This window comes from Gigantopelta aegis, chromosome 10 (genome assembly GCF_016097555.1).
Source record: "Gigantopelta aegis isolate Gae_Host chromosome 10, Gae_host_genome, whole genome shotgun sequence".
Lineage (NCBI taxonomy): Eukaryota > Metazoa > Mollusca > Gastropoda > Neomphalida > Peltospiridae > Gigantopelta > Gigantopelta aegis.
Genome location: NC_054708.1, coordinates 26,100,374 through 26,127,890, shown reverse-complemented (window position 1 = coordinate 26,127,890; position 27,517 = coordinate 26,100,374). Strand labels below are relative to the sequence as shown.

The 27,517-nt window shown below is 36.0% G+C and overlaps 1 protein-coding gene across 1 annotated transcript; it reads left to right on the top strand.

The window, feature by feature from the left end:
* Nucleotides 1-26,258, top strand: LOC121383454 (coiled-coil domain-containing protein 149-like). Its single transcript, XM_041513506.1, has 12 exons — nucleotides 1-176; nucleotides 8,817-8,975; nucleotides 9,419-9,481; nucleotides 10,782-10,886; nucleotides 13,937-14,059; nucleotides 18,294-18,466; nucleotides 19,393-19,465; nucleotides 20,335-20,419; nucleotides 22,112-22,250; nucleotides 22,922-22,998; nucleotides 24,039-24,327; nucleotides 26,123-26,258. Exons 1-11 carry the CDS (start codon nucleotides 60-62, stop codon nucleotides 24,242-24,244), a joined length of 1,320 nt encoding a protein of 439 aa, XP_041369440.1. The 5' UTR covers nucleotides 1-59; the 3' UTR covers nucleotides 24,245-24,327; nucleotides 26,123-26,258.
* Nucleotides 26,259-27,517: the final 1,259 nt, after the last annotated feature.

Here is a 27,517-nt window from a genome sequence, read left to right as displayed (position 1 = left end):
TTGAAAGCTGTTACCTTTTTGGAGATGTTATTAAGAATAATAATAGCTAGTACTTTTTGATGTTTTGTCCCTTTTTTCACAGGGTACGAATACGGCCATATGTACTTAATTATGCCAAAATGTCAAACTTTGACTTATCGGAACTGGCTATTAAATACGACGTGCTGGGAAATGAGGTATGTTGGCTGACAGCAGAACTGATGAGGCCCTATTTAGGAAACTTTTTTTTTCTCATTCCTTATATCTTTTCCGTATTCGTCCGGTAGTGTGTTCCGTCTTTTGCTCCTACTAATATGGGAAAAATATCCGCCCGGTCCCCCCTAACCCTAACCCTAACCCTAACCCTAACCCCAACCCCAACCCCAACCCCAACCCCAACCCTAACCCTAACCCCAGCCATAACCCTAACCCTAACCCTCAACCCTAACTAAAAATAATAATGGAGGGGACCGGGCGGATATTATACCCTAATATGTATGCTTTTTAAAAATATATTTTATTTATGTTAAAAATTTGTCTCCCACGGCAATGTTTATTTAAAATTGTCATGTGTGATATGACCCACGCTGGCCACTGATGGCAATTTTGAAGCCTATTCTCGGAACCGAACATACGGGTACTTCGACCCCTGGCCGCCATTGTTTATCACGTGACGCGGTGAAGCTTCTCCTTAGTTACGTATGGTTTGATAGTGAAATGAGGCAACTTTGGTCGATCATTTACAACAGTTAATGGTCACGATGCCTAACACATGTTGTGCAGTTGGCTGCATAAACCATAACATGATGTTAAAAAAATATATCGTTTTACAAATTTTTAAAGAAGAGACTTGGCGCCGCTTGTGGGTAGGGTCATTAAAACGACAAACCTGATGGAATTCCATGGCTTCCCTCACAGAATGTGACTACGACGTTGACTTTAATGTTGTTGCTTGTTGACACCAGCAGAGATTAATTTAGCATACAAAATGGTTAAAGCATGTGCAGTGATAAAAATCCCACATTATACTGTAAATAAAATACACAATTCCATCGTCTTCCATGAACCCCCCCCCCCACCCCCAACAAAAAAAAGCATCCAGTTCTTGAATAAAGAGTATAATCTGTATATTCCTTTATCATTAAATTTGTGTGGTCTTTATTTTTCATTTAATCTTAGTTGCTTGGATATTATCTATACTTGTATTTATTTTGCCATACCACAGCTATTACATCTTATTTATTTTTTCATTTTAAAATAAAAGTTTATACTGCTAAATTACACACACATAATAATTATAATATAGGCCTAAATTCTTGTTTAAACTTTAATTATTTAAAAAAAAAATTGCAAATGTGTCTGTAGCAGGCCTGCAGTAAGAAAATATAGGTCGTCCCCCCCCCCCCCCCCCTCCCCAGTGTGTTTAGTATTTACTTTGGTGCAGAGGGTAAATAATGTGTGTGTGCCTTTGTTTCAGTATATACAGTCGACCTTCGATAACTCAAACTTCGATCTTTCGTAAACGTCGATCTCTCGAAGTGAAACGGCGGTCCCGGCCGAACTGCTATACAAACTAGTAATAACAGACTTCGAACACTCAAACTTCGAACATTCGAAAAACTCTATCTCTCAAAGTAATTTTGTGGTCCCACCATAAAAAAAATAAGGGATATTGGACTTCCAAAACTCGAAGTTTGTGGAGTGACTGAGCCTTTTAACTGTACCGGTAATACTTTAAAGAAAAATGAATTGTCACCCAAGCCAAGCGTGAGTGCCCCGACTGGTCTCGGCTATCAATGATACACATGGTAATTACAGAATAATAGATCGCCGACTATGCGGAATGAAATGATCCTACATGCCTGCATTGGGTTGTCGGTGTTTGTACACGGCAGCGGGCCTCATTACACAAAGTACGGATAGTCTTGTAATCTTCAAAGAACTGTTGTAATAACAATTAACGCTGTTTGTTTGCAGAACCGTGAACATTCGGAAGAAATGCTGCTCAATCTGTGCAAGATTACAGACACAGTAATGAAAGACGATTTTTTAAACAAGTGTGCCAAACAATCTCTAATTACAAAAAATTATTTTGTACTGTTGTGAATGTTTTATATGTAAAAAAAAGAGTACATAACCTAGTGCTATTTGGCATACAGCGTTTTGATTTGTTATGTTATGTCTCGCTATGTTAGTGAGGGTTTTTAAAATGATTTTTGTGATTTACAATAATTTTGCTATTTATATTGTGTATTTTTTATTTGATAAACAAACGTACTTAATGCTAATCGACATTCAGTATTTTAATTTATTACAACGTTACGTTCCGGCTTGTTTTGACATTTGAAAAATATATCAACTTTAATTTATCGCTTACTTCCGGTTATATGTAAGTACGTGCTTTCAGTTTTCGTTTTTTTTTTTATTACTTTACTGTCAATTAATACAATAAAAGTACATAGAGATAACGTCAAATTGATCGGATTTATCTCGTTTCTGTTAATATTTACTTAGTTTTATCATATACACAGAAGAAATGTGTTAACATCCGATATCAACGAAATGATAATACTGCAATGCAGTTTCACTTTGAGGTCTGCTGTACGAATTTCGAACACTCGAACTCCCTGAAACTCGAACTATTTCGTCGTCCCCTTCAACTTCGAGTTAACGAAGTTTGACTGTATATATATATATAGATATATATATATAGATATATATGTATATATATGTATATATGTATATATATATATAGATATATATATATATATATGTATATATATATATATATATATATGTATATGTATATGTGTGTATATATATATATATATATATATATATATATATATATATATATATATATGTATATGTATATATATGTATATATATGTATATATATATATATATGTATATATATGTATATATACTCTTCAAAAAAAGAAACGCAAATGGGTTATAACTCCGATTTTATGTTTCCTACCGGTTCATGCTTTGTGAATATAAGGTCATTGCATGTCCCAAACACATTCCCACGGTTACATTCGATAAAACGCAGCTACTGTACAATAAAGTTCCAAAATGTGAATATTCGCAAAAACGCAGCCACATGCAAACCATGTCACCACTGCACGTGCGTTGTCTGCACGTGCAACATGAACACCGACAGTATAAAAGTGCAGGGTGTTCGTTTGCCTGGCCTCTGTATCTGGCCGACAGTTGACAATCCAGGACATGCCACGTCTCAGTGAACCGCAGAGAAACAATGTCATCGGCCGACTAGACGCAGGCGAATCCAGAACGGCCGTTGCCAGGGCATTCCATGTGTCCCCAAGCACCATCTCCAGACTGTGGGACCGTTACCAGCAACATGGATCAACACGTGACCTCCCTAGATCCGGTCGACCACGGGTCACTACCCCCGGGCATGACCGCTACATCCGGGTACGCCACCTTCGGGAACGATTGACTACTGCCACCTCCACAGCCGCAGCAATACCAGGTTTGCGCAGGATATCCGACCATAGGCGTCGTGGTGAACGTTATGCGGCAAACTGCGTGCAGGAAGTGGACAGATTCGGCGGGGGTAGTGTCATGGTGTGGGCAGCCATCTCAAACACTGGCAGAACTGGCCTGGTCCACGTGCAGGGCAACCTGAATGCACAGGGCTACATTGACCAGATCCTCCGGCCACACATCGTTCCAGTTATGGCCAACGCCAACGCAGTGTTCCAACATGACAACGCCAGGCCTCACACAGCACGTCTCACAACGGCTTTCCTACAGAACAACAACATTAATGTCCTTCCTTGGCCATCGATATCACCGGATTTGAACCCAATTGAGCATCTATGGGACGAGTTGGACCGACGCCTCCGACAGCGACAACCACAGCCCCAGACCCTGCCCAAGCTGGCAGCAGCCTTGCAGGCCGAGTGGGCCACCATCCCCCGGGACGTCATCCGTACTCTGGTTGCTTCAATGGGCAGGCGGTGCCAGGCAGTTGTCAACACACGCGGAGGCCACACCCGGTATTGACTCCAGATGACCTTGACCTTGGTGGTGTGTCCTATCACTTACTCACAATGGACTAGAGTGAATTGTGAACAATCCTGCAACATTTGGTAATTATCGGACTCACCATTCAATAATTAAATCAATTCTCCAAATGTTACGACAATGTGGTTTTGCGTTTCTTCTTTTGAAGAGTATATATATATGTATGTATATGTATGTGTATATATATATATATATATATATATATATATATATATATATATATATATATATATATATATATATATATATATATATATATTATATATATATATATATATGCCAAATTTCTAGGAAAATCACTAGTGTGTGTGTGTATATATATATACATATGTATGTGTGTGTATATATATATATTGATGGAAAGAAATAAGGGGACACATCAAATTGTACACCAAATTTAATTGACAACTAGCGTAGTAATGTCTATATTTCATACCAAGTTGTAATGAGGGATTGAATATCTGTTGTGTTGAATGTGTAGCCTATATGTTCCCAGTCAACTTCTGACAATATGAATCGATTTTTGATGCAGTCATTATTCCTTGTAATCATTGTGATCCTTTATTTCTTTCCATCAGTATATATATCTATATATGTATATGTATACACACACACACATACATACATACATACATACATACATACATATATACATTTGCGTGCGATTCGGTGCCACAGGTTCGAGTCTCAGCAACGGCATGGGACAATTGTTGAGGCCAGAACCTCGACATACATACAATATATAGATATCCATACATACATACATACATACATACATATGGAAACTTCGATAGCTCAGAGCGTATCGTGGTTAGCCTTGCAATTTGCGGGCGAATCGGTGCCACAGGTTCGAGTCCCAGCAACGGCATGGGACAATTTGTGAGGCCAGAAAGGATTTAATTATCCCCTGCGCCAGTGCGTTAATATCTATGTATGTAATAGTCAACCTCGACATACATACAATATATAGATATTCATACATCAATACATACTAGCCAGTGCCAGGTCTACCCACTGTTTCATGCACGTAAGTGGGATCGACCACGTAGATTGTAGGCCCCATGCATATGGTTGAGTTGAAAGAGCTTCCTTTTTATGGAAGCTTCGATAGCTCAGAGCGTATCGTGGTTAGTCTGCCAATTTGCGGGCGAATCGGTGCCACAGGTTCGAGTCCCAGCAACGGCATGGGACAATTTGTGAGGCCAGAAAGGATTTAATTATCCCCTGCGCCAGTGCGTTAATATCTATGTATGTAATAGTCAACCTCGACATATATACAATATATAGATATTCATACATCAATACATACTAGCCAGTGCCAGGTCTGCCCACTGTTTCATGCACGTAAGCGGGATCGACCGCGTAGATTGTAGGCCCCATGCATATGGTTGAGTTGAAAGAGCTTCCTTTTTATGGAAGCTTCGATAGCTCAGAGCGTATCGTGGTTAGTCTGCCAATTTGCGGGCAAATCGGTGCCACAGGTTCGAGTCCCAGCAACGGCATGGGACAATTTGTGAGGCCAGAAAGGATTTAATTATCCCCTGCGCCAGTGCGTTAATATCAATGTATGTAATAGTCAACCTCGACATACATACAATATATAGATATTCATACATCAATACATACATACACACACACACACACACATTAGTGATTTCCCTAGAAATTTGTCAAGGCATGGTAGACCACACACTTTTGGGGCATTTTCACCATTTTCGGGGCACTTTTTGTCATTAAAAATACACAAAAATTAATTGAAATAAACATTAATGTAATTTATGTGCTTGCTTTAATAAATGAATGCCAAAAGATGTAAAAGTCATATTTTATTAATTAATAATACCTTTTTGGGTGTTTTATAAAGGCAATTTTAGAATTAATTAGTGAAAAAGGCTTATTTAATCTCAGGGCAGCATGGTGTTGATTAAGGCAAGATGGTGCTGGACTATTGAGGCATGGTGCTAAAACAAGCTTGGGAAAACACTACACATACATATACATAAATCTAAAAATACATAAAAATCTATTCTATTGTAATTTGGTGGTTGTGGTACATTTGTAAATTTTACTTGTTCTAGTTAGAGGACTTACCTTTTTACATATATATGTAGTTTCATGGTATTGTACAGTTCAGTGTGTGTGTGTTTGTGTTTGTGTGTGTAATCTGCTTTAGAAATTACCTGCAATAAAATGAATGGTCAACTGCCATATCTGATATTTGTTTTCCATTTTAAAAACACTGTTTGACATGGAGAATATAGCATTTAACTATCTCATTCATATATTTTCCTTGACTATGCTACATAAGTGCATCTACATGAGGTAATTTAACCCGGGTTAAAAGCAACTTAGGTTAAATATGTGTAGTCTAGTAGAAGGCATACCGATATAGATCAGTTTATTAACAACCATGATATTTGCCTCCTTTCTCCAGCTGTATACTATTAAAAATTAGTTTTGTAGATATTACTTAAATTGAACTGCAATAACAATTCCAATACAGCACAAGACTGAACAAGAAAATATCTGCAATATCCATTGTGACTAGATATAAAACAACACCAATATTATACATATATATATTAACCATTATTTACTCAGGTAAGTTTTTGTGTTTTATTACTAAATATACCAGGTTAAACCCTATTATTAAAACATTTGCATGTTTGTTCGACGAGGTAACACTTATGTTTTATTAGGTTGTAGACCTCGACATGAAAATAACTGAGGGAACTGATTATTTGCTCCCTAATGTAGTTTATGGGGGGGCAATTTAAAATATTACCATATTGATACTACATGCATATAAATTCAAATGCCAAAGGAAACTATATATTATTCTCCTTGAAACTAATCTCAGGATGGGTAAGTAGAGAGAGATATTGCTCCCCCTAGATGTCTAGGTCTGAGGATGGCTATATTTTATTATTGCTATTTTTTGTTGCCTGCATTCAAGCGGTAAGGAAGGGCAACATCATGTGGTAATTTTGCAATCTGTAAAAACAAAAGCATTTCATTATTTTAAGAAACTATTTTGTTTTAAGAATAAAAGAATGTATTCAGTGGAACATTATACTGTTGCCAATACATCTATATAATAAGATATGACAATAATACTATTGTAATTTTGAACTTGTAAAGTAACAACTTTGCCATTGTTTAATTATTACATATTATTTGGAAATAAAATAATTATTAAATCATAAAAATAATTAACTTAATCATGCATACAAATTTTATTATAAATACAAATTATATATTTTGTAGCCCACATCATAATTGTTAAAATTTATAATTAACATTACCTGAAAATTGCATCAACAAAAATTATATTCTGCCCAACCTGCCCTGTCCCCTCGACATTCAAAGTACACGAAAACACATCGGTACTAAATATAGATTATACTAATTCAGATTCCCGTTGTTCATTTCTCTTATATGGCAACCCAAGCCGTTATAATACACATAAGACGTATTGCAACTATGTGTTAGCTACAGAAAATAAATGACAATATGTAAGGCATGTAAAAAGTTAATATGATAACTTTATTCTATGTAAACCAGTAATCACTAAGGCTTTGCTTCACCCCCAAAGACCCGGATGATCGGTAACTAGGCCGTGTGACGTCACGCCAGTTCCGAGAATCGGCCCAATGCCCATTTTAAAAAAAGTGATTTTTGCAGCAAATAAATATGACTGAAAGGTTATTTGCCATTGTTGAGGAGCATTACTGACCAATGGCAATTTATATCTCAACGACAGCAATTGCCGTCGTTAAGTTCGAGCCATGGCATTTTAGGGTTACATGTACTGATGTAGGGTTAAATTGAATACATTTTAAAACTTTTTGTTAAAACCCCCAACATTATGTTTATATTTTGTAATCCAGTATCGCTACATTTTGCCTGTGATAAACAAGACATTTAGGATAATCTGTGTAAAATGTTTTCCACAAGTGTACTTTTTGAGCAAATATAACACAGAAGACCATATATTTGGAATTATTTTGTTTTAGATGTTCAGTTCATTTTGTCACAATACACCCATCTGTCATGATCTGAGCTTTATAAGTATTAAAATGCAGTGTTGTTTGATGATCAAATGTTTAGGAATGCTCAGCTACAGTTCTGAAGGCTTGGAGTTCGAAATTATTTTTGATGTTTACTCACCTAACCAATTAATAGTCAACTTGGCTTCAGTTGACAGACCTTATTATCTGTTTTTATTATTGTGTTTTACTTGTAACATACAAAGTTAAGTGTACAGGTATTTAATAAAGTGTCATAAAATTTATTTTGGCATGCCTTTTTAGGAAATTAAGATACATGTAGAAAATTGTTTGGTCTTGCCTTAATCAGCGCCATGCTGTCCAGAGATTAAACAAGACTTTTTCAATAATTAATTATAAAATTGCCTTTATATAAATATTAAAATAATTATTATTAATAAAATATCCCTGTTATATATTTTTTCATTAATTTACTAAAATAATTATTATTAATAAAATATCCCTGTTATATATTTTTTCATTAATTTATTTAAGCAAGGGTGTTAATTACATTTATTTTTATTAGTATTAATTTTTTGTGTTTAATAGGGGGAAAAAGTGCCTTAAAAGTGGTTAAAATGCCCAAAAGTGTTTAGTCTACCATTCCTTGCCAAATTCCTAGGGAAAACACTAGTATATTGATAGACCTGCTTCAGCAGACCTACATGTATTTCAAAGATCTATTATAATTTGTTTTTTAAAACCCACCTAAATTCTGTGTTCTCATTTCAGTACCAGATTTGTCGTCATAAGCTTGAAAGCAAAAATGAAGCTCTGTTGATCCTGAGCAAAGAGCTGGATGAATGTCGCAGCGAGCGAGACCAGTTCAAACTGATGGCCGAACAGCTGCAAGAACGCTGTCAAGGCATGAAAAGACAGCTTGCTGGAAACGTATGTACCTTGTATTTTTTCCTTTCTAACGGGGCGAGACATAACCCAGTGGTAAAGCGCTTGCTTGATGCACTGTTGGTTTAGGATCATTTAGGGCTAATAATTTGAGGATACGTACTGAAAACTAGACAGATCATAAGTGCCACTACTAGGTGGTTATGGGTTTGAATTCTTTTAAAATTGAACACTGCACTTCATGTACTTTGACAAATTTTAAACAGCAGTTCTATTACTATAATCTTTCTAAAAATTATAAATATGTATCCATTCATTTTCATAATTTTAGAAACATAATTTTATACCCTCTGGCAGAAACCCAGTATGCTACAACTGGTATAGCAAAGGCCATTGTACCATATACATGTTTGCCATATACCCATATGCTTATTATGTTTGTATATACGATATGTACTGTTGTATTTTGGGTTTTTTTTTTCTTAAAGTCTGTTCCAAGTTTGTCATTCAATCAAGTGGATCCTGGTTTCTACTCAGACATGCAATCTCAGGTAATTGTTAATTCAAATTGTTGTTTGTAGTTAAAACTAATTTTCCACATTTTTCTTTTTCATTCCAAAATTTTTAAAGGTGGAATAATTTAATTGTATGCATAATGGAGCAAACATATTTCATCTGTTCAATTTTAAGAAATGTAAATGTGGCACATCCTAAATAGTACTCCACAAACGATATATACATATTTTAAAAGGCTGTGATACATACGTACGTACATACATACATACATACATACATACATACATACATATGTTATATCCCATCTGTGGGTGAAAATAGTCTTTTGCTGGTAGCAGGTTTCTTCTCTCACCATCTAGACTAAGTGTCACAGTAATCAAATAGCTGTATTGAAAAAAGATGCTATGGTGTTATTAAGCCTCTCCCTCTCCCCCCCCCCCCCCCCCCCCATCACCATCACCATTCCTTTTCACATTACACATTACCAGCTGGAGGCTCACTGGTTAACAGTTGGTTGCTAGGTACATGATAGGTTACTGTTTCCCTTCCCAACCAGTACCCCATGATGTATATTAAAAGCTTTGGTATGTGCTGTTCTGTCTGATTAAAAGCACATATATAGAAGACCACATGCTGCTAATGTAACAAGGTACTATAGAAGATCACATGCTGCTAATGTAACAAGGTACATGTAGCACATTTTCTCTGCACTGCATGCCAGAGTTACCAGATTTTTGACATGCAAAAACTGATGATTAGTTCACCAGTGTGCTTTGTGGTGTCCTTAAACAAAAACAAACGTGACTAACTTATTTACCCCAGTCCATTTAAGGTTCAAGCTGATGGTAAGTGTTGAGGTCTTATTCCATTATCAGCTCCAACTGGGAGAGAGTGAGCTATGAGCTTAGTGTAGAGATTTAAGGCAAAATGTACATGTACCCCACCTTCTCTCCGATAGCTGAGATTTTGTCCATTACATTGTGCTTGGATTTTTACCTGTAAGCATAACAATGAAATGAAATTGTATTAATGTTATTACACATTTTTTTTTTACATGTACAGTGTTCATGTACATGTAGTTTACTTCAGGAATTAAAAATAAATAAAATCATATCACCTTTTTTATTTTAATATTACCAGAAAACTGCTTCTGTCCGTGGTATGTGCCATCCTGTCTTTAGGATGGTGCATATATAAAAGATCTGTTGCTATTAATGAAAACATGTAGAGGGTTTCCTCTCTAAGACTATGTGTAAAAATACCAAATGTTTGACATCCAATGTTACTTTAGTGGTGTCATTAAAACCCCCCTGCTTTAACTTGTTTTGTTTGCAGAGCTTGGTGAACCTGCTGTGTGAGACAAAGGAACACAACAAGTCTCTTAAGTTTGAAGTGGACGATCTCAAACAAAAGCTGCATGACGCACAGGGTGACATCAAGGTGAGCTGAACTTAGTACTAGGATCTTCAATGGCTGAGTCTAGCAAGCGAGTATCTGTACAAGTGAGACAGTGTAGAGCATTTTTTTCAGCAGTGACTAATCGGCAATACAAGTTACACAATAATTATATGATCAAGTGCTAGTTTCTCTTTTTTAATCTGGGGTCTGTCCGTTCGTCTGTCACAAAACTGAATGTATCAACCGGTTTCTAAATGCAATAAAAATGGCATGATTTGGCATTCATGTTCAGCGTTGAATTAAGATGCATAATCCTATTTTACTTTTTTCCTTAGTCTCATCATCATCTGGTGTAAGTGTCAGGTACTCGGGGTCTGGGTCGAGTTTGACCCTTGAGTACTCAAGTCCAGTATTTTGGACTCTTAAAGTCTACCTCGGTCCATGTCATGGGAATCCACAAGAATCCAATTCTTTCACTGATGTTCCTAGTCGTCGTCTTTTCATTTGCTTGACGACTACACGTTGAGGCCAGCTGTGACTATGTATGATACTGTCTGTAGATCACTTTTGGTACTGTATAGCATCTTCTGGAATGCCGAGATCCCATTAGTGGGACAATTGGGCTATTTCTCATTCCAGCCAGTGCTCTACAGCTGGTGTAACAAAGGCTGTGGTATGTACTATCCTGTCTTGTGGAATGGTCCATATAAAAGATCTCTTGCTGCTAATCGAAAAGAGAAGCTCATGAAGTGTCGACAGTGGGTTTCCTCTCTCAATATCTGTGTGGTCCTTAACCATATGTCCGATGCCATATAACCGTAAATAAAATGTGTTGAGTGCGTCGTTAACTAAAACATTTCCTTCTGGAGTGCCGAGATCCGGTCGGTGGGCACATTGGGCTATTTCTCGTTCCAGCCAGTGCTCACAGCTGGTGTAACAAAGGTTGTGGTATGTACTATCATGTCTGTGGATATGGTCCATATAAAAGATCTCTTGCTGCTAATCGAAAAGAGAAGTCCATGATGTGGCGACAGTGGGTTTCCTCTCTCAATATCTGTGTGGTCCTTAACCATATGTCCAATGCCATATAACCGTAAATAAAATATGTTGAGTGTGCTGTTAAATAAAACATTTCCTTCCTTCCATTCTTCTGGAGTGTTGTTGTAGTTGTCCAGGTAGTGTACTTGTGTAGATTTTTGCAGTCTTGGATGACATGTTTGGTCGTCTGTTCTGCTTCTCCGTAGAATTACATGGAAGACGGTGCTGACCAGAACCTCATATGCATGTGCTGGTTCAGCCTGTTGTGTCCAGTCCATGTCATGAGAATCTGCAAGAATTAATTCCTTCACTGATGCTCTTAATGACTACTAATAGTTATTACATGTAAAAGTAGTAGTATGTTTTCTTTTGCAAAACAGTTTGTATTGTTTGTGCTGGTGTGGTCGTTAAACATTCATTCATTCATTCATTCATTCATTCACTCACTCACTCACTCACTCACTCACTCACTCACTCACTCACTCACTCATTTGCAAAACAATAGGTTTTGCCATGATCAGTAGTCGTCAGAATTACAAAATTCTATACGGTGAAATAATAAAGGCTGCAAAGTTATTCTGACCCATGATAACACATAGACAAGAGAAACTGAAGCATACTAAAATAATTATAATTAACAGAATTTAAATTTTTTGATCAAATGTTAAATACACTCTGTATTCTTTCTGTGAAGCCCCCATTCATCTTTCATGCTCTTTGTACTGGAGTCCGAACCCCACACTTGGTGTATGCACTTTACGAATGCCCCTTTAATGCCAGTATATCTATATCTTGTAATACAAGCCTGTAAACGTGGCTGTGGTATGGTGTAATCAAACACAACTGTCACTGCCAAATAAAATCAATGTTAATAGTGACATAAATTCACAATGTACACCAGATGTCGCTTACAGGTACCTGTGATAATACAAGTATGTTTAGTTTTTTAGTGTGTAATACAATATATGTAATGTATATTGCTACACATAACAGTGTAGAATTGCATAATTAAACCTGTGATTTTTGTGTGTGTTTAATACAATATATAAATAATGTATGGTGTTAGTAATGTTACTTATATTAGTTATAACAAATGTAGAATTGCATAATTAGACCTGTGATTTGTGCGTGTGTGTGTGTGTAATACAATATATACGTAATGTATGGTGTTACTTATAGCAATGTAGAATTGCATAATTAGACCTGTCATTATTTGTGTGTGTGTGTGTGTAATACAATATATGTGTTATTTCTAACAATGTAAAATTGCATATAATTAGACCTGTGATTTTTTTACGCTTCCATTTACTGCAACAAGCAGATTTTGTTGAATTTTTCAATGAGTCCTCCAGCTACTTCTTACAAGATCACCGGCCTCGGTGGCATCGTGGTTAGGCCATCAGTCAACAGGCTGGTAGGTACTGGGTTCAGATCTCAGTCAAGGCATGGAATTTTTAATCCAGATACCGACTCCAAACCCTGAGTGAGTGCTCCGCAAGGCTCAGTGGGTAGGTGTAAACCACTTGCACCGACCAGTGATCCATAATTGGTTCAATAAAGGCCATGGTTTGTGCTATCCTGTCTGTGGGAAGCGCAAATAAAAGATCCCTTGCTGCTAATCGGAAAGAGTAACCCATGAAGTGGCGACAGCAGGTTCCTCTCAAAATCTGTGTGGTCCTTAACCATATGTCTGACACCATATAACCGTAAATAAAAAATGTGTTGAGTGCGTCGTTAAATAAAACATTTCTTTCTTTCTTTCTTTTCTTACAAGATCAATAATTTTCGGATTTCATTACTGGTTATTTGAATTATATTTAAATGCACTGCACTTACCTATTTGGACAAACGTTTTTCAATACCATGCTGGTTATTTATATAATTGTACAACTTTAATTTAAAAAGTACATATTACTGCCAAAGGCAAAATAAAACAGTTTGAGATTGGTCAATAGTAATGTTAGAAAAAACAACAACTGTTGACAATAGACACGGTGAGCCCTGTTTTGTTTGTGTATTATTTATATATAATTATAGTGTCTGTATATTTCCAGTTGTTACGTGAACAAATAGCAAGACAGAGAGTGGGAACGACGGATGAAGGAATTAATACTCGTCATTTTCCCGCTTACGAAAGAGAAGATCTTGTGAAACAACTTGAAGCTGCAAGGAAAGAGGTGACTAAAATAAATAAATTCTGTTTAAGATAATACATATATGTTGGTGAATCTTTAGAATATCTGACATCACTCTTTTCACAGTCCGGGGCGAGACGTAGCCCATTGGTAAAGCGCTCGCTTGATGCCAGGTCAGTCTGGGATAGATCGGGGAAGTTCCATTGGGCTATTTCTCGTTCCAGTCAGTGCTCCACAACTGGTACATCAAAGGCCGTGGTATGTGCTATCCTGTATGGGATGGTGCATATAAAAGATCCCTTGCTGCTAATCGAAAAGAGTAGCTCATGAAGTGGAGACCGTGACTTTCCTCTCTCAATATCTGTGTGCTCCTTAACCATATGTCCAACACCATATAACCATAAATAAAATGTGTTGAGTGCATCATTAAATAAAACATTTCCTTCCTTACTTTATCTTTTTACAGTCCTGTTTTCACACATCTGGATTATACCTATAATGAGTAAAGCTTTAAATAAGATATTTTTGATAATTTTTATAGTTATCTTTTGTCAAACTTTATTAGAAAACATACATGGCATCATTCTAGATAGGTTTTAGTACATACCATACATGTACACTACACAGCTGCAATTGGGGGGAAATTACATGGATTATAATACTATTCAAGGGAGTTACATGTAACTCATTGATCTTTTTTTTTTCCTTTCAGCTGATTTTAAAGCAGGGTTTTCAATAATTTTTAGAAAACTGATATATATACTTTATTGAAAATGAAAAGCAGGCTTCGAAATTCACGACGGCTCCACGGCATTTGCCGTACTGCCTTGTGCCTTTGCCGTGATGCCTCAAAAATACCACTTACTTTACGGCTATGAATAACCGTGCCCTTTTAATTACCTGCCGTGGTGCCCCTTTTGTGTATGTTTTTTTTTTTAAACTTGTATAACCCTAACTTTTATTTTAAAACATTAAACATGCACGAATTTGATGTTCCTCGGTAGTGTTTGTATACATTTTCTTGGTCATGTATTATAACTGCACATCGAACGTAACAAATGATAAATTACGGTTGAAACGTACAGCATTACGGGGAAAAAACTCCACCGTAAATTGCCGAAAGTTTTAACGTCGTACATTTACGAAAAAAAACGTAAATAGCCGAAAAAGAATCCCGGGGCAATTTTTTTTTCAAAATAGGCTAAACCATGCCTAGAAGAAAAAGAAGAAAAAGTAGACTAAAGAAGACAAAAATTGTCAAAACTTGTTCATTATTTCAGGTAAAAAAGATTATTATTATTATTAGCTATTTAAATGTCATCTGCGTTCAACCAGACCGAGCGGAAAAAAGTCCTCTAGACTGGTTTATGCGCTTCACAATAAACCAAATGGTCACGTTGAGAACCAATCAAATAGTTCACGAACGTTAGACAAATGTTTGCTGGCTGAACGTGGGGCTATTGTTATCGATATTCTTCATGACAAATTTTTAAATTATAAAAAAGTCTGTCCATCATTCTATAAAAAATGTTTTTTGCTATTAGTTTCAGTTTTGTTTGACGTAACAAGAAAAGTAAAAGTGTATTGGAAATAACAAAACAATACTAATTTTGTGTGCAATTTACAAATCAATCGGCTTAGAAATGAATAACTTGTAGTAAATTTCATAGTAATAAAAAAGGCGTTCCCTGTGGGACAGACTTATAGTTTTAATGTTTATTAGCCTATTGAACGGACCCATGCTAAAATCACCCAAATTAATTTATTCCCAATTAACTGAAACACTGAAATAAATGTGAACTGTTTAATGTTTGTGGTTATTCTTTAATATTCCGTTTATTTAATTATTACCCATGCTCAGCAGTTGATAGGCCTATACATTACTGGCTTAGGAAGCGGGGAAGGGGGTACTTTGTAGCAGCATCGATGGTTTATATATTAATTTTATACGTGTGTCTGTGTGCCCACCCACCCCACTTTTTGGTATCTTCCTACAGGCTACACCCGTGTATATTAATAAATTCTGGGTACTAGGCCTAAGCAGTAGCCAACAACGAAAATTGTACCACGTCTTCTTCAGATGACCTTCACCTTTGCATGCGGTAAAAACTTGTAGTCTGTGCATGTGGTATCGAGAAATCCTCGATTGTTTTGTTGAGATCGCACGTTGTTGTTTTTGGAAAATAAACTGGAGTTACGATAATACGATATATTTTCCTCTATAGGCCTACAGTATTTAGCAGTTTGTAATAAAAGCCATTTAATCGCCACACACGTTACCGTACTGTCATGCGATCTCGTGTGTCATCAATTACCGTGGTACCTAATAAGAGCACGTGTTAATGATTCAAATTTCAAACAAATTAGTTATGCTCATATCCATTCAACGTCCAGGCATGTCTAGTCTGGGTCCAGTCTCTAACAATGCCAGTGATTGGGTCCAGGGCACGGCGTAAGAAGGTGCAAAAAAATGGGATAGGGGTGTATAAAAACCATCGCTGCCCCCCCCCCCCCCCCCCCCACACGCACACACACCCCTCAACCTCCATTTAAAACACACACACATTAAAAATAATCCATAAATGCTGAACACATACTTAAGAAAATAGGCCATGGTGTCCTTCGACAATGTTTACGTTTTTGTGGATACGGTCACATGACAGAATGGGATTTCCCTCCACATTTTTTATTCTATAATTATATGGGTCATTTGGTTAATCTTGTTATTACAATTATGTTTGTTGGCGAAAAAGTCGAAATTAGGGTGGATTTTCTTTATTATTATTAAATATAGAATTTACAACAAAAATAATATAAAGATTAAATTTTTAAAAACCTAAATGATTTGGTTTGAACATTTATTTATTTAATTATTTGTATTTCAAATAATTTAACACTGAACATTTCATCCCTTTTCCTAAAGCTTTAATTGTATTGTTCTGAAACGTAATACACATATTCTCTTGGTAGTCTCCACAAAATAATAAAGATGTCTTTTTTTTCTCTTTTTTTTTTTTTTAAATTAATGAGATTGTAAAATTGAAATAGAAATCTTGATTGGTTAATTCTGAAACTTAGTACCTGTATTCTACAGTGATTCTCTGGAGATACCTTCACAAACTAATAGATAAAATTAACATATCTACTTTTATTATAGATTATTTTATTTTATTTCTTTAATGTTAAGACTTTAACATAACTGTCCAGCCATTCAAATATAATTTTCTTTCAGTCATACTCCATCTGCTCAGATGGTCCGAAACCAGTGGACTTTGATCCATTACCTGCTGTAATGAGATGGAACAGCAGCAGTCTTTGTTCAAGGAGACCAGATACGTCATAATCTCTCTCCACCAAAGGTGTCTTTAAGGACACCACAAAAAAATTAAAATACTGTTTTGTTTAATGACACCACTACAATACTTTGATTTATTGATGAATGACCAATTTAACAGAATTACAGATAAAAAGTTTTTTTCTGGTTAAATTGACTTCCTAAAAAAGACTGCCTTGGTGCCCTTTGAAAATGTATGAACGTAGCCTTTGTGCCTTTTAGGTTAGCCTTGGTGCCCTTCATTTCCTAGATTTTTAAAGGCTATTATAGCCTGCCCTTTTAACCGAATTTCGAGGCCTGGAAAAGATATGTAATGTTACATTGTTTTATCCAGCTACAGATTTTCGATTATCGTAGCACTAATATAGCTTAAAAAATCTGGGCCCAGATTTTTTCTTTACGTTGTTACATGTATAAAGTCAATTTTTAATCTGTAAAAAATATTTCCTTTTCATATCATACATTAACCTGACCTCACACCCAAGTGCAGCCCACTCCATATTCTTTTGGACTTGTCCTACCATCTAGCAACCAATCAATCAATCATATGTAATAGCTACATACATTTACATACTATCTGTTGTTATCATTATAATAGTTAACAATTTATGCTGTAAAAGTATATTATGTCCAAGCAATATGTGCTTTAACTTCTGATCTGTTATTGACAGTACCATTCAGTTGATTGGGTTTTTTCTCCTTTCAACCAATACATCACAACTGGACAAATGCCGTGGTATGTGTTTTCTGTCTCTGAGAAAGTGCATATAAAAGATCCCTGGCTGCATTAGAAAAAATGTAGCGGGTTTCCTCTGATGACTATTAGTCAGAATTACCAAATATTTGACATCCAATAGCCGATGATTAATTAATCGATGTGCTCCAGTGGTGTCGTTAAACAAAACAAACTTTATTTAAAAAAAAAAAAATTGTTATTGGCAGTATGCGCAGCTTGAGCGAGACTTGCAGCAGGTGTTGGATGAGAAGCAGGACCAGGAGATGGAGCGTGACGGCTACAAGATCAAATACGATCGACTCAATCAGGAACTCAACTACATACTCAAGGGAGACGAGAATCGCATTGTTGATATTGATGCTCTGGCCATGGAAAACAAGTGAGATAACTGTTATAGTGGTTTGGTTTGGGGTGGGCCAATGATGTGAAGTGCTTACTTGATGTGAGTTGTATTAACCCCTGTAATTAAGAAAAATGTCCACAGCAAAAATAATATGCCATTGAAAAAAATATAGTCCAAGGCTTGAACTTAAGAATTTGTCTCCCACGGCAATTAAAAAAATAATTGCCATGTTTGAAATCGCCCACCGACGGCGGTTTTGAGCCTGCCTATGGTGAAAACATTTAAGTGACATTGGCAGCAAATAAACATGACTGAAAGGTTATTTTACTGTATGTAGACATATTTCAAATGTGCAAGTGTTAAATACGGGCAGCTGTCTGGTGTATACATTTTGCCATTGTTGAGGAGCTTTACCGATGGCACAAAAGTGCCGTCGATGATGCTGCCTACTTACGGCAATTTATATCTTAACTACTGGAATTGCTGTCAATGCCATCGTTAAGCTTGAGCCCTGTAGTCCAAGGTAAAAAAAACTGATGTGGAGAAGTAAAAACTCCATGGCATTGCCGATTGTTGTGGGCAACTGCAGTGGTTGGATGTTCGTTCGTTCGTTCGTTCGTTCGTTCGTGCATTGCTCTATCCCAACCAGTACCCAACATCTGTAATATGTGCTCACCTGTCTGGAATAGATTTTATCTAAGATCTGTTGCTAATCATGTTAGGCACTAAATAACAGGATTTTAAAATGTCTCACGGCGTTAGTAAAAAAAATATGAATATTTTTGTGGTCTGAAAATTTTAGAATGTTTAAATGTTTGTGAATATGTAGTCAGTTGAAATGTTGTTATAAATGACAGTAGGCCTATTTTCTTGTTATGAGTATTTCATGACAATAGTAAAATATTTTCTAAAGTTTGTCATCATTAGTCTTATTGTATTTGTTTTGTTGTTGTTTTTCTCAGATATCTTCAGGAACGCTTAAAACAACTGGAGGAGGAAAAAGCGATGGCAATGCAGACAGTTTCCAAGTACAAGGTATTGTCATTCATAATGTCAGCTATACAACCACACGTTAAATACTTAGTACATGCTTACCAGTAGGGCCTCCATGAGTCCAAACTATTGGACTCGAGTACTCGTGGGTCAAACTTGACATGGACCCGAATACCCAACACTTACACTAGATGATAATGAACAAATAATTGTTTTGTTTAACAACACCACTAGAGCATATTAATTAATCATCGGCTATTGGATGTCAAACATTTAGTAATTCTGGCTCGTAGTCATCAGAGGAAACCTGCTACATTTTTCCTAATGCAGAAGTGCACAGACAGAAAAGCACATACCACAGCCTTTGTCCAGTTGTTTGGCTGGAACGAGCAAACCCCCAATCAGCTGAATGGATCCACTGAGGTGGTAGATGATAATGAGACTAAGAAATAAAGTAAAATAGCATTATGCATCTTAATTCCAGCACTGGACATAGATGCCAAATCATGCCATTGTATTGTATTCCTCATATTCTCATAGCCCTATAATATAATTGGCTGCAAGAATGTGTCAAAATGACGTAAAAATATAATTAATGAGAGTGCTCTTCCTTACACGGGTACTCAATTCCTGTGAACGGATTCGAGTTTTGCTAGACTCGGCCCATGCCTGAGTCCTCGTGGAGACCCTACATAGCAGATATGTATTCAAGACTTTCAAATTGGGGAGTTAGGAGGAAGGAAGTTTTGTCTTGAAATATTTTCTTTCTGTAAAAGAGTGGATATGATGGGGTTTTTTAAAACAGCCTCGTACTTTCAGATGTAATGAACACCCTGTGTTTCAGTAATTGTTTTATGCTTCATGTTCTGTGAATACAAGTTTAAATAATAAACGTGTTTTGTTTGTATCAGAGCATGCTGGAGAAGAAGAAGAACAAGGGAATTCTGAAACTTGGACAGAGCAGAAGTGGGGGCCTCGTCATTACGCAAAAACAAGGTGAACGTTACTGACATTTGATCATTCACTACCTCGTGCACTGATTCATAAGCAGTGTTTCTGCCAGAAAGAAATTTTTGGGTATGGCACTATGGAATTGGATACAACCAGTCAACAGGGACTATGGGTGGCCTCCCCAACAAAGAAAATGGGTTAGGTTTAGGGTTGGGGGTTAAGAAAATCATACAGTAATGATAAGTGATTACTTTTGTCAAAAGGTTAACTTAAAATAATAAAATCTAGAAAAAAAATTGTGTATGGCACCATGCCCATTTTACCCTCTGGCAGAAACAATGATAACATAATGTTAATTCTTAACGTCTCGGATTAGGTTCAGAATATTACAGCGACTTTGTCTTCTCACTACTGCTAATAATTCAGCAACTTTAGTTGAATTTTGGCGAGAGAAAAAAACCCCACTCATTTCGCCGGCAAGATTAAGGCCTGAACATTTCAATAATACTTTTATTTAGTTGTGGTTCACATATTCACTTCAAGGAAATGGTGAAGAATTAATTTGAAGTTGGGCAGTTTAACATTGGTATTGGTTTCAATGACAGATGACATCTGTGTAGTGAGACTTTAGTACTGTATCAAGCTTAAAATAATTGTAGAGGGGACTGTTTATAAATAAATATTGGAGCACCCACAGTTGGGTTCAATATTGTGACAGATAAAGCCAGATAAATTAAGAAGGGCACTTTTAAAAAATTAAAATAATGGGGAGGGGTGCCCTTTACGTGTTCCTGTTGTGGTTCATGAAGTTCATGAAATACAGGTTAAGTTGATAGTCAAATTATGGACCAATCAGAAACAGCTAAAATATTCTTTCCCGAAGCATGATCAGCATGTTCTGTGTGCTTTTGTGACCCATGTAGTGTCTTAAAATAGCATGGTAATTATTTTAATCAATTCCAGTAAAATTAAAGTGAACTTCAAGGTTGTAAGTATATGCAATATGTTTTTTTATGGTATTTTGAGGCTTACAACACTTTGGGTATTATTAGACAGTCAATTATTTAGTCAAAAGCAAATAAAACAAAAATATAAATAATGTGCAAAGTTGGTGTGTTCATAGTATTAGAATAATAAAAAATATATCAGAAATAAATACATGTTAAAAGACAATAAAAGTGTCCAGTATCTTGTATGTTCATATTAGAGGAATAATTACATATCTCACAAATTAAATTACATTAATTGTAACATAATAAATGTGAGGGTAATGGAAATACATGTATATTACATTATCCAAAATGTAAAATTTTGCCTATATATATGTATATATATATATATATATATATATATATATATATATATATATATATATATATATATATATATATATATATATAGACAATAACTTGTTAATGACTGGATATCTGCTTTATTCTATCATATGTGAAATTCTGTATATTTATCCTGCAGACCATAAAATATTAAGGGAAAAAGCTATTATTTCTGTTATTTCAGCCACATGGTACGATGACCTAGAGGTCAAATAAGCAATTTTGTAATGTAGCTATGTCAAAAGTCATATCCTGCTACTATACAGATACAACTTTGCTCCACTTGTCATCATATTCTGTCAGTAGACATGGTGATTTCAGGATAAATACAATCTGTGTCAAGTGCTTGGGTTTTGTTAATAACATGATTTTATTACAGTTTTGTTTCCACTGTGTTTTTCAGTTCAGCAAATGCTAGAGAGTAGGACTGGATTGCCGGTGTCCCAGCAGGCGATGGCTGATCTGCAGGGACTGTGCAGTGCACTGTTGGATACCATTAACGACAAGACTCTCGCACTGTCACACCAACGCAAAACAAACAAGTTAGTCAAAAATAGTCGAAACACTGACTTGAAAGATGTAAAACATGTTTGTTTATAGTCTTAATAACTTATTAGTATCCCCAATTCTACTAAGATAAAAGTAGAAACAATATTTCTTGGATTATTAAAAAAAAGCAGAACGAAATCATGTGGCCTGTACCTTTTTTTCTCTTTAAAAAAAAAAATATATATACATTTAAAAAAACCAACATTTTATTGCCCCAAACACATCTGTAATGTCAGGGCTGTGGCCTGTACATTTGTAACATGATACAGGTGTGAAATATCTGTTTAAAATCAACATTTTATTGCCCCAAACACATCTGTAATGTCAGGGCTGTGGCCTGTACATTTGTAACATGATACAGGTGTGAAATATCTGTTTAAAATCAACATTTTATTGCCCCAAACACATCTGTAATGTCAGGGCTGTGGCCTGTACATTTGTAACATGATACAGGTGTGAAATATCTGTTTAAAATCAACATTTTAGTTTGTGTACTTTGGCAGGATTTTCTCGTAGTTGTCACAGATGTGTGTGAGATTTATTTTATAAAGTGGTGAAATCTTTGATAACAGTGATGGTGATACGCTCGTATTTCTAGCAATAGGAACATATTACATGTATTTTGTTAAACCTCTTTTTCTTTTCGTTTTGTCTGTTTAATTAGAATCCTTGGCAACCGTGTATCTGAACTTGAAAAGAAACTGAAAACGTTTGAGGTGTCAGGATTATGGAATATTCCAGGTAAGTAATAGTTTATCTGTTTTTATTAGGTCCTGAAAACTATTTACCATATTTGTTTTTGTTTTCCTTTTTTAACAATGGAATCTAATATTATCATGTCTGTTTACTAGGTTACAATGCAGATAACCAGGTTTTGTTGATGATTTGAGTTTCATTCCTACCCACTACCCCATCCCCCCCAAAATATATTGTAGTGTATGAGTTGTGTCCCTTTGTCCTTTTCTAATACTAATGCTAGAACCAACATGTCAGACCGGCCTTGGTGGTGTCGTGGTTAAGCCATCAGACATAAGGCTGGTAGGTACTGGGTTCTCAGCCTGGTATCGCCTCCCACCCCGAGTGAGTTATAATGACTCGATGGGTAGCTGTAAGATCACTACACCCTCTTCTGTCACACTAACCACTAACCCACTGTCCTGGACAGACAGCCCAGATAGTTGAGGTGTGCCCAGGACAGCATGCTTGAACCGTAATTGGATATAAATAAATAAATAACATCAGGATTTGCCTTGATGGTGTAATGATTAAGACTTAACCCTTCTGGTTAGCAACAAATTTATCATAAAAAGTATTTGGCTTTTGACATATGAATTGACAATATCTGGCTTTAATTTTATTTTCACCTGTTATTTTTGTTTGTAATAATGTTACTGATTTGTGCACCTTGATGGATAAACATTGACTCATATAGTCTGTCCCACAGGGAATGCTTTTTTTTCATGCTATGGAATGTACTAAGGATATTTATTTTTGAGCCGATTGTTTTCTAAATTGGACACAAAAATAGTAAATATTTTTTTTATTTCCTTTACTTTTCTTCTTACGTCAAACAAAACTGAAATGATTTACAATAAATATTTTTGTAGGAGGATGGGACGGACTATAGATATCTAATATTCAGTTTTCATCCATTCTTTCATTCATTTATTTTATTTTATTCACATTTGTTTACTTGTTTGATATTTATTAGCCAATGCCAGTCCATTCTTTCATTCGTACATCCATTTTTTTCATTTGTTCATTTTTCGATCCATTTTCAGCCCATGCCCCATATTTGGCTAAACTGCAAGCGGAATGTGCCGAGATGAAAATGCTTGTACCGAGACAGATGTCACAGTCGAGTGACACATCAGATAAAACAAGGGATCTTGAATCGGACATCTCATCCATTACATCGCCCGACACCAGTCCCACACACCGTCCAGCACACTGCGACCCCGAACACTCCCTCTGTTGGCATGGATGACCTTGATCTTCTACCAACCAAAGAAGATTCTGGGAAAAAAGTTGAAGCAACACATACAGAGACCTTTCAGCACCAGACATCAGGTACATTAACCTTTAGACTACTGGATTAAGTTTTAGCAAAAAACACGTTGAGTGGGTACAAGTTTATAATTTTTACTGACATGTGTTTACTTAAATGTTTTATAAATACATGAAATAAAGTACATATATGAATCGGTAAGTATTATTTTCGTGGGTTTTTGTAATTTTTATTATTTTTAGATCAGTTAATGGTGATTAAAATTTGTCAAAAAATCGAAAAAGTTGTGTTTACTTACGGGCATTTGTGGCCAGCTGTCCAGTATTTATGTCCATTATTCCCGATAACAGTGGTTTTCTGACCAGAATTGTTTTTAAAAACCCGAACTACGATTCATATTGCAATATATGTTAATTTTTGTTATTGGTAAAACGATCAAATTTATTATCAAATTAGCTGTCACTATCAGCTATCGATCCCTGAAAATGACTGCGACATGCCGCCATTGTTGTCAGGCGAAAATACTTGCCGAAAACCACTTTTTGAACTAAAAATTTCAAGGTATTTTCAATTGAAAAAATCAAAACAAAAGCCATCATTTTGAAAAGAAATCTTTTTTCTTTTATTATATTTCCATTTTTGGTGAGTGTCGTGTGTAAAACGGCAGGAAATATGAATTGGGGAATGCACTGTATACAGTATACAGTATGTCGACTGACGTGACGTCGGGCGAGATATCTAAGAAGGGTAAAGAGACTCAACTGGAATATTAGTGTCTGTATATTCAGTCACCAGTAATTTTGTATGTATGAAAAAATAAATATCTTAGAAAATAAAATGAAGTTTTAGCTACTACAAACAGTATGATGACCAGAAATACATTGAATATCAGGCTTTCAATTTGGGGACGTTTTGTGCTTGGATTCTGCTAGAATGATGAACATAATTGAATATAGATATTTTGGGATTATGTTTTATAATTTTACACTTCCAACCCCAAATCTAGGTTTCACAAAAACACAAAATCATGAGTATACAGACAGTGATATTCTAAACAACAAAATCTGTCTTAATTTGTAATTTTAGTCTTTAAAAATATTACATTAATTGGAAACATGGATTTGCAATGAGATTAAATTTATCATTACTGGGTATTTACTTTTTTATTTTTTGTACTAAATTGCTGTTACAAGATGATCCAAATTCTGTAAATTGATTTTTGTTGGAGTATTCCCCCTAAATAAGAAAATGCAGGTGGATATTTTTTATTTCATCATTTTGGATATCATTCTCACAGGATTTGGGTTTGGTTACAGTAAATTTCTCGATCTCTGTTCAAGTAATTGCTCATTCATGAGAGATGTATTGTCACACTAGGTAAACTACAAATGCCAAACTTAACTTGCTCAGAGAGAGAGAGAGAGATGCAATTCACTGTCGCATTTTCCTCATCCCTTTTACTGATCAGAATTTAACAGAGTAGCCTATTTAACATGGGTCAGCCCCAAGTTCAGCCAGTTAATAATTTGCCAATGTTCACAAACTATATGATTGGTTCCCAACGTGGCCATATGGTTGAACTTGATGTGCATAGGGCTGGCTGAATTTAGCCCAGGTGCATGCACAGAAATTTATGTTGTGGGATCTAGGCTGTGGCGGGAGATATTTCTAGGAGGGGTCAAGTCAAAAAAGAAAATCGACATTCCTTTCCTTTATTAAATACAGTCAAATCCGCTTAATTACATAGCCCAGGTGCGTGTCAAATGTATGCTAATAACCGGTATAACCGATTATCCGATAGAGCCCCATGTACATGCAGAGTTGTCCATAAACAGACCTTCCTTTCCTTTTCTGCAGACAACATAAGTCATATGAACTACAACATCCAGTGTTACCAGGAGAACGGCGATGCTGGGGACGACAACACAGACACTGATAACAACGATTCGGATCGGTACAGCCGTTCGGCGGAGAAGAAAGAAAGCATCACAGATTTCATTGAGGATGTTACGGCCAAAATTCAGAACTTCCCCACCCAGCTGCAGAGCGAGAGTGGCTCCTGTGATGGTGAGACGGTCGGCGGCAAAGACGATACAGAGGTGGCAGATAGTGCTGAAACCGATTCCCTGCTTCCGAAGCACAGTAACCTTGATAACCAGGATAAACAAGAAGTTGAAGTGGACAACAGTCACAGTGAGTTTTCTCCAGCAGATGAACCATTGTTGAACGAAAAAAGCGAGAATCTAGACTCAAATTGTTGAAATGAAGAAATCCTTTTGATGTCAGGTAGAGCTGGGCGGTATACTGTGTATATATACCGTTCAGTATCGGTACCGTGTCAATACTGATTTACTGTACCTGAAATTTTTGTATTGAAAAATGTTTCAGTTCAAAAACACCAGTTAGTAAAGCATTAATAATATATCTGACGAACGCAAAATGGGATGGGTATAAATCAGACGAGAGCCTTGTGTGTGGAATTTATTTAGCTGAAATTAGCAGGTGAGCCTAAAAACTCTGGCACCAATGTCGACCCTCAAATTTCAATACCGCCCAGCTCTAATGTCAGGTTTACCTATGGGCTGTTTTTGTGTTAAGAATGTGAATCAACATATACTTCCATTGTTGCTTTTCGGTAGTAGTAGCCTATGTGGCAGCTGTGGGTTTCTTCTCTCTCACTCATGGCCAATAATAACAACATGTTAGACGCCCAATAATTATAGTTTAAAATAAGCTTACTTCTCCATGGCTGTCTTCATGTTTAGAATTTAAGTCTACTTCCATGAAAATTTTCTTGTTTAGAATTTAAATCTACTTCCATGGCTGTTTTCTTGTTTAGAATTTCAATCTACTTCCATGGCGGTCTTCATGTTTAGAATTTCAATCTACTTCCATGGAAAATTTCTTGTTTAGAAAATTTAAGTCTACTTTCATAGAAGTTTTCTTGTTTAGAATTTTAATGTACCTTCAATGGATGTTTTCTTGCTAATCATAGACTGACTTCAAAGATGTAATGCAGATTTACTGTTACGAGATTCAAAAAGATGAAAATAATTGTCAAAGCAGTTAAGAAATTTAATTCCTTTTCTGCATCGGTTTAGTCAGGATTTTGTATTAGGGAGGCCACTCACATTGGAGGGGTATGGGGGGCAACCTTACTGTCTGCATTATGGGATGATGGGAAAATATAACAGTGGTGGGCAGTGTTCGAGATTAAAATTTTGGGGCAGTATCCCAGTTGGATACTAACAT